General features: G+C 41.8%; 1 protein-coding gene across 2 annotated transcripts in view; it reads left to right on the top strand.

The window, feature by feature from the left end:
* Window positions 1-280: 280 nt before the first annotated feature.
* The window catches only part of LOC102121466 (uncharacterized), a 53,334-nt gene continuing 44,943 nt past the window's right edge, over window positions 281-8,671 (top strand). For both annotated transcript variants that reach the window (XM_005549456.4, XM_005549454.4), the window contains exon 1: window positions 281-462. In XM_005549456.4, the coding sequence (XP_005549513.3) occupies window positions 460-462 (3 nt within the window). In that variant the 5' untranslated portion in view covers window positions 281-459. The remainder of the gene's footprint in view (window positions 463-8,671) is intronic.

Below are 8,671 nucleotides of genomic sequence, written 5' to 3'. Positions count from 1 at the left end.
AATTGTTACATTATTTTCATGTGTGAATAGCCACATAATACATTATTCATAAATGCATATGACTTTATACGCAGATTAAATGCAAATGCCTTCTGGTGGACCTGGCTCAACTCAGGGAGGAAGCCCTGCCTGAAAAGGCTGCAGCTTAGGTTTCACTTTATCTTCTTCCAGCCCAGCATCTGAGCGTATCTTCTGTCACTCCTGAGAGAGTGGAGCAGCAAACGTTATCCAATCAGCATCGCTGGGCTGGGAACCGTCCAATCAGGCACGCAACTGGAGTGGACAGGACGGCTTCCGGGATTTGGCGGGGCCTTTGTCTCTGGCTGCAGCCGGAGCTCCTGGTTTTCTCTTCACTGCTCAGTGTCCTCTGCTCCTAGAGGCCCAGCCTTAGTGTCCCTGTAACCTGCAGATATTGGGAGATCCACAGCTAAGACGCCGGGACCCCCTGGAAACCCAGAGATGGTGAGAGTGCTGGATCCGACATCCCGAGAGAGGGGGAGGGGCTGGTTGGAACCGGTCGGAAGTGGCTGTGGCTGGACTCGGGCCTCCAAAATCCGCGGCCCCGAGTTCTTGGCGCAGCTTGGCCCTCAGTCTCCCGCGGCCCGGAGTTCTCTTTGGCGCAGCTCGGTCCTTAGTCCCCTTCAGCCGTAAGATGGCGGCTGGGCTGACAGCCGGGGCCTTGGGCGTTCTGTTTTCTCCCTGCGCAGTGACTGTGCCCTGGCCTGGAGCCCTCTCTGGGCAGCTCAGCACCCGCAGCGCCGCATCTCTACCCGATTGTGCAGGGATGCCGGGGGGGTCATCAGGAGAGAATCCTGAGTCGGGATGCGGGGTTCATGAATGTTTAAAAGCTTTAGTCTGTGGAGTTCCTAGTCCATCTTTTTTCTCTTAAAAATCTGTGGAAGTCACCGCAAAAATATTGAAGAATTTAATCAAAGAGTAATTCAAGAATTGTAGAACACCCAGCTGTGGTTTGTAGTTTGTTTTCCGTGGGAGGGACTTAAGAAAATACTACTATAAGGTGCATGATAAAGGAAAGCAAATTCAATAATTGGTTAGGGAGAGTTATGTAGTTTCTTAGTTTTAGATCAAGGTGGAAATTTTCTGGTCACGTAATCAGAGCTTAATTGGCAGTTTATGGTTGATTAAGCCTAAATTTTGTTTGCCCCAATGTAGTAATTTACAAAAAAATGCATTTGAGTTAGACTTTTTTAAAAGTAAAAACCCTGGGACTAGAGCCACCTCAGTCTAATTGTCTGCCATTTAATTATTTTCACACTCCACAGGGGACAGATTTTCCCCTGCAACTTTCACATGTGTCTCAAGCAGGGTCTCAAGACTACTCCTTATTCCCCATTCTTTTAGTCTAACTGACTTGCAGTGAAATGCTAAATTTCCAGTTTCTTCTGACATTCCCAAATGCCAACTTCCACTCCCTAATTCACATTATCAACTATTTGTCCTTTAGTGTACATTTTAGATACTGTATTTTAATTAATCATTGTTGACAAATTATTGGATGACACTTTAAAAAAATTGTTTGCTGTTTGAAAATATTTCCAATGAGAAGAAAACAAAAAATAATCCCCTGACACTGTATTGTAAAAAAAAGTCTGTGCCTATTTTCCTTTTGTCGTCCCTAGGCACAGAGATCTTATCAGAATGTTTTTGGGTCAGGGGTTCCCTTTGGAAACTTTATGGGGTGATGTGTCCTCAGCCACCTTTCAGTTTTCTCCTGGTCCTGGATTTCAGTACTGTGGATAAATCAAGATATCTACTGTGGCTGTGTATGCTAGAATCTCTGGTAAATTTCAGCTCCTGGCCTGGAATGGAACTCTGGGTATCTGGGAATGGGAGACATAGGACAATCTGAGGTTGGAGTGTAGCCTCTCAAGGGAGCAGGTGGATGCCCCGGGGCTGAGAGGAATCTCCTTCCTTTGGAAAGCTAACTCTTTGAGGCATTAAGATTGTGTTGGCTCAACCCAGCTTCCATTTCTGAGGCATATTGCTGGTCAGCCAATCAGATGCTGGTATTGAGAGGAAAACACAGAAATAATTTCTGCCCCCTGGATTCTCTTAAGATTTGTGAAACAAAAAATGGTATCCCAGAAGACAAAAAAAAAAAAAATTCAAACTTGACTCCAGTGAGATGGTACAAGAACTTGCAAAGTGAAATGCATGGTGGTCACTGAGCATAAGTGAGCAGGATGGGGTGGGAGAATCTCTAGTGATTGGGTGGCCTGACTTGACACATGAGTCAGACACATCTGTTTTTTAATCAGCACCGCCACTCCCTGGGTTTGTCACCTTGAAAAGATTTGTTCACTTATTTTGATTTCAGTTTATAACTGTAACTTGCATTTTATTAGTAGGATTTAAAAGGTAAGAAAATATTTACAAAGAGCATAAAAGAGGTGAGTTTCAGAAAAAAATAATATCTAATCATATATTCCATTTATTAAGAATTCTAATTTACCTTTTTCTTTCCCAGACTTAGTTTAGGAATTTTCTCAGGTGTGTTTTTTATGCCTGTGTGATGTCCAACAGTATTCCAAGGCTTAGTTTTTAGAGTGCTACCAGGGAAACAAAAAGGAAAAAAACCTCTCTTCCATTTTGGCTGTAGAAAATGAATACATTTTTACAAGAAAATGTGGTAGATAATTGATGAATTACATAGATTTATGAAAACAGCAGTTCCTCTTTTTGCAGGGTATGTTTGTTACAGTGAATACCTCTGTGCTATATCCTGTCATCTTGGTTTGTAAGGATAATGCTACATTTTTATTTTATTTTATTTTTGAGACACAGTCTTGCTCTGTCGCCCAGGCTGAAGGGCAGTGGTGCGATCTCGGCTCACTGCAACTTCTGCCTTCCCGGCTCAAGCAATTCTCCTACCTCAGCCTCCCAAGTAGCTGGGATTACCGGCATGTGCCACCATGCCCGGGTAATTTTTGTAGTTTTATTAGACACAGGGTTTCACCATATTGGGCAGGCTGGCCTTGAACTCCTGACGTCAAGTGATCTGCCCATGTTGGTCTCCCAAAGTGTTGGGATTACAGGCATGAGCCACTGCACCCAGCCGGTTAATGCTAAATTTTATAAGATGAAAGTTGGTACCTCCTAGAAGTGTTCCCATATGACCAATTGATTACTACATAATTTTTAATGAAAATCATAAAATAATACATTTATCATCTGAAAGGAATAAATACTTTTGCATTTCTTATTGAGGTATGAAATGTAAGCACCTTAAAATTTCCTTCCCTTGGCCGGGCGCAGTGGCTCACGCCTGTAATCCCAGCACTTTGGGAGGCCGAGACGGGTGGATCACGAGGTCAGGAGATCGAGACCATCCTGGCTAACATGGCGAAACCCCATCTCTACTAAAAATACAAAAAAAAATTAGCCAGGCGTGGTGGCGGGCGCCTATGGTCCCAGCTACACGGGAGGCTGAGGCAGGAGAATGGCCTGAACCCGGGAGGCAGAGCTTGCAGTGAGCTGAGATCCGGCCACTGCACTCCAGCCTGGGCGACACAGCGAGACTCCGTCTCAAAAAAAAAAAAAAAAAAAAATTTCTTTCCCTTGGCTGGGTGCAGTGGCTCATGCCTGTAATCCCAGCACTTTGAGAAACTGAGGTGGGCAGATCACCTGAGGTCAGGAGTTCAAGACCAGACTGGCCAACATGGTGAAGCCCCGTCTCTACTGAAAAGTTAGTCGGTCATGGGTGAAGGGCACCTGTAGTCTTAGCTACTCGTTAGCCTGAGGCAGGAGAATCGTTTGAACCTGGGAGGCAGAGGTTGCAGTGAGCCAAGAGTGTACCACTGCACTCCAGGCTGGGCAACAGAGCAAGATTCTGTCTCAAAATAATAATAATAATAAATTCCTTCCCATATATAAATACTGTGCATAATTTTGCTGAATTTTTAAAGCTGTTTCAAAACCCAAGTGAATAACCTTGACATGGAAATTAAAGCTTGTGCCCAGTGATTCCAAGCTAAGGCTAATATTGAGCCTGCAAAGGGAAGGGAGGTTATTAAAAGCCCAGTTAGTTCTTTCTTGGAAGCCTCCCCTGCTCACTCCAGCCATGGAAGAAGCCTTTATTCTGAGAGAAGCTACAGAGCCCTGGACATCGGGGGACCCACAGGCAGATGCAGTTAACATTAAGATGGAAGAGGAATGGGAGAGTCTTACTAAAGATGAAGTTGTTATCGTTTTGAGGCAGTATTTTACTTTTTTTTTTTACTTTGTAAAAACAGAATGAGGTTTCTCTAAAAAAAATTTGAATTTTAAAGGAGTATTGCAACAGAAGGAAGTACCAACTATAAGATCTTTAAGAATTGCAAAGTTTATGCAGACGAAGACTTTTTTTCTTAGGGAGGAGCAAAGAAGTTTAGAAAGAAGATCACAGGGGAATGGCAAATGAAAGGTGAAAAAATCATATACTAGATTAGAAAATGTTTTATCCTGAAGTCATCAAGTTTTTAGGAGGGACAAAAAATGGGGTTGTATGTTGGCTCAGACTGAGGGTAGCTCAAAGTTCAGGAGCCTGTGGAAAGGAGATAAACTTAAGTGAAGTTTGATTAAGAAGAATTTTATTTTGACCACTGAAGAAAAATTCAGCTAATTTTTTAATATGAAAAAGAACAAAATACGCAGAGTGAGTGTTTGGTTATTAAATAGTTAAGAAAAAGAGCACCATCGAAGTCATAATGGGAAGGGTGTTTCTTTTCATAAACTGTTCCTGGAGAACACAAAGGATGGGGAATTTTATTAATCACAGCTATTTACCAGGATTATCTATGTGCTTCATCTTTCTCTACCTCTTTTCTTTGTCCTGTACATTTTTTCCATTTAAATTTTCCTGGGTTGTATCTTGTATAATAAACTGGTCAACATAACTACAGTGTTTGCTGAGTTCTTTGAGTAGCTCTATCAAATTATTGAACTGGAGGGAGTTTATGGGTGTTCTAAATTTTCAAACAGTAGTTTTAGAAGCACAGATTGGCCCATATGGTGTTTGGCATCTGCAGTGAGGACAGTGTTGTGGGACTGAGCCCTGAATCAGGGTCTGCTGACTCTGGGGTCGGAATTCAAATGTTAAACAATGTGTTAGTTTTGGAGAATTGCTTGATATCAAGCAAACTTTACAGATTTGGTGCCAGAAGAAAGATATCAAACAGGCCTGGCCTGGAGTGGAACTCTGGGTGTCTGGGAATGGGATGCTCTACTTTCCTGCACACAGACTGTCACACTGCCCATTGTCCTGTGATTCCAGGTCTCCTGCCATGGTGAGAGAGGACTGAAAACTTAGAGGAAAGGTGCTCTGATTATAGACCCACTTTTCTTGCAGCTGCCATCCCAGAATTTCCACCCACTCACAAACATACCCACTAGACATTGATGTGTCCACCCCCCTCTCAGGACTAGGCACCGCCCTCAGGTATTTCACTACAGCATTTTTTTATTCTAGTGTTTTTTGCCAAAAACCCACAAAAGTGTCTACAAGTCTGGCATATTGCTATTCCCAGACACTGAATCTGCAGAGCAAACTGCTCTCTCTACCAACCAAGGGTTCTGGACCACCTGTTCATAATCTCATCTGCTTGCATGGACACAGATAAATCAGAGGACAGCTCCATCTGGGCCACTGTCTGTAGCACAAACCAGTCCTCCCACCTACATTGCATTCTCTCACACCCATGGATTTTTTTCCTTTTAACCTTTATTTCTGTTTTGGGGTACACATGCAGGTTTGTTATATAGGTAAAATTGTGTCGTGGGGGTTTGGTATGCAGATTGTTTTATCGCTGAAATACTAAGCATAGCACCAAACAAGTATTTTTTTGACCCTTTTTGTTCTTTCACCTTCCACCCTCAACTAGGCCTCTGTTGTGCCCCTCTTTGTGTCCGTATGTTCTTATTATTTAGCTCTTATACATGAGAAAATATATTTGGGTTTCTGTTTCTGCATTAGTTTTCTAAGGCTAATGGTCTCCAGCTCTATCCATGTTGCTGCGAAGGACATGCTCTTGTTCTTTTTTATCGCCACATGGTATTCCATGATGTTGATGTATCATATTTTGTTTGTATTAAATATTTTGTTGTATTTTATTTTTATTATAATTATTTTTGGAGACAGGGTCTCATCCTGTCGCACAGGCTGAAGTGCAGTGGTGTGATCTTGGTTCTCTGCAGCCTCAGCCTCCCTGGCTCAAGCAGTCCTACCTCAGCCCCCAAGTGTGTACCGACAGGTGTGTACCGTTATGCCCGGCTAATTTTTCTTTTTGTGTTTTTTGTAAAGACGTGGTTCTTTCACATTGCTCAGTCTGGTTTTGAACTTTTGAGTTTCGGAAATCCACATGCCTCAGCTTATGAAAGTGCTGTGGTTACATGTGTGAGTCACCATGCCCTACCATACCATATTTTCTTTATCCAGTCTACCATTAATAGGTATTTAGGTTGATTCCATGTGTTTGCTGTGTGAATAGTGCTGCAGTGAACATGCATGTGCACGTGTCTCTATGACAGAATAATTTATATTTCTTTGGGTATAAACCCAATTATGAGGTATCTGGGTCAAATGATAATTCTGTTTCTAGTTCTGTGAGGAATCACCACACTGCTTTTCACAATGGTTGAACTAATTTATGCTCCCACAGGCAGTGTATAAGCATTCCCTTTTCTCTTCAACCTTGCCAGCATCTCTTATTAACAATAGCCATTCTGACTGGTGTGAGATGGTATCTCATTGCAGTTTTTCTCTGCATTTCTCTAATGATTAGTGATGAGTATTTATTTATTTATTTATTTTTTGAGACGGAGTCTCGCTCTGTCGCCCAGGCTGGAGTGCAGTGGCCGGATCTCAGCTCACTGCAAGCTCCGCCTCCCGAGTTCACGCCATTCTCCTGCCTCAGCCTCCCAAGTAGCTGGGACTACAGGCGCCCGCCACCTCGCCCGGCTAGTTTTTTGTATTTTTTAGTAGAGACGGGGTTTCACCGGGTTAGCCAGGATGGTCTCAATCTCCTGACCTCGTGATCCACCCGTCTCGGCCTCCCAAAGTGCTGGGATTACAGGCTTGAGCCACCGCGCCCGGCCCAGTGATGAGTATTTATTTATTTATTTGAGATGGAGTCTCACTTTGTCACCCAGGCTGGAGTGCAGTGGCATGATCTCGGCTCACTGCAACCTCTCCTGCCTGAGTTCAAGTGATTCTCCTGCCTCAGCCTCCCGAGTAGCTGGGATTACAGGTGCCTGCCACCGTGCCTGGCTAATTTTTGTATTTTTAGGAGAGACAGGGTTTCACCATCTTAGGCTGGTCTCGAACTCCTGACCTCGTGATCTGCCCGCCTTGGCCTCCCAAAGTGCTGGGATTACAGGCATGAGCCACCACGCCTGACCGAGCATTTTTTAAATTTGCTTTTTAGCCACATGTATGTCTTCTTTTGAAAAGTGTCTGTTCATATTTTTTTGCCTGCTTTTTAATAAGGTTGTGTTTTTCTTATAAATTTCTTTAAATTTCTTATAGATACTGGATATTAGACCTTTGTCAGAAGCATAGTTTGCAAATATATTATTTTATTCTGTAGGTTGTCTGTTGATAGTTTCCACTGCTGTGAAATAGCTAGTTTAATTAGGTCCTATTTGTCAATTTTAGCTTTTGTTGCAATTGCTTTTGACATCTTCATCATGAAATCTCTGTCAGTTTGTATGTTAGAATGGTATTTCCTAGGTTATCTTTCAGGGTATTTTATAATTTTAAGTTTTACATTTAAATCTGTAACTCATCTTGAGTTGATTTTTATATATGGTGTAGGAAGGGTATCCACTTTCAATGTTCTATATAGTGTTAGCTAGTTATTCTAGCATCATTTATTAAATACGGAATTCTTCCTGCATTCCTCTTGTCAGCTTTGTCAAAAGACCAAATGGCTGTAGGTGTGTGGCATTATTTCTGGGCTCTATTCTGTTGCCCTGGTCTATTGGTCTGGTTTTTGTTGTTGTTGTTGTTGTTGTTGTTTGTCTTTTTTTTTTTTTTTTTTTTTTTTTAACCAGTACCATGCTTCTTTGGTTACTGTAGCCCTGAAGTATAGTTTGAATTCAGGTAATGCAATGCCTCCAGCTTTGTTCTTTTTGCTTAGAATTGCCTTGGCTATTCGAGCTCTTTGTTGTTCCATATAAATTTTAAAATCTTTTTTTTTTTTTTTTTTAAAGTTCTGCTAAGAATGTTTTTGGTAGTTTGATGGGAGTAATATTAGATCTGTACATTTCTTTGGGCAGTATGGCCATTTTAATAATTTTGATCTTTTCTATCCATGAGCATAAAATGACTTTCCATTTATTTGTGTCATATCTAACTTCTTTAAGCAGTGTTTTTGATTGTTATTGTAGAGATCTTTCACCTCCCTGGTTAGCTGTATTCCTAAATATTTTATTCTTTTGTAGCAATTGTGAATGAGATTGTGTTTTTGATTTGGTTTTCGGCTTGGATGTTGTTGATGTAGAGGGATGCTACTTATTTTTGTGCATTTATTTTGTATTCTGAAATTTTGCTTCAGTTACTTTTCAGTTTATGGAGCTTTTCTGTGGGGACTATAGGCTTTTCTTGATGTGTTGTCTGCAAACAGGGATAGTTTGACTTGTTTGGTTCCTATTTGGATGCCTTTTATTTTTGTCT

The sequence above is a fragment of the Macaca fascicularis genome, chromosome 3, assembly GCF_037993035.2.
Source record: "Macaca fascicularis isolate 582-1 chromosome 3, T2T-MFA8v1.1".
NCBI classification, from domain to species: Eukaryota; Metazoa; Chordata; class Mammalia; order Primates; family Cercopithecidae; genus Macaca; species Macaca fascicularis.
The sequence above is the reverse complement of the archived record's forward strand: the minus strand, read 5'-3'. Positions and strand labels throughout refer to the sequence as shown.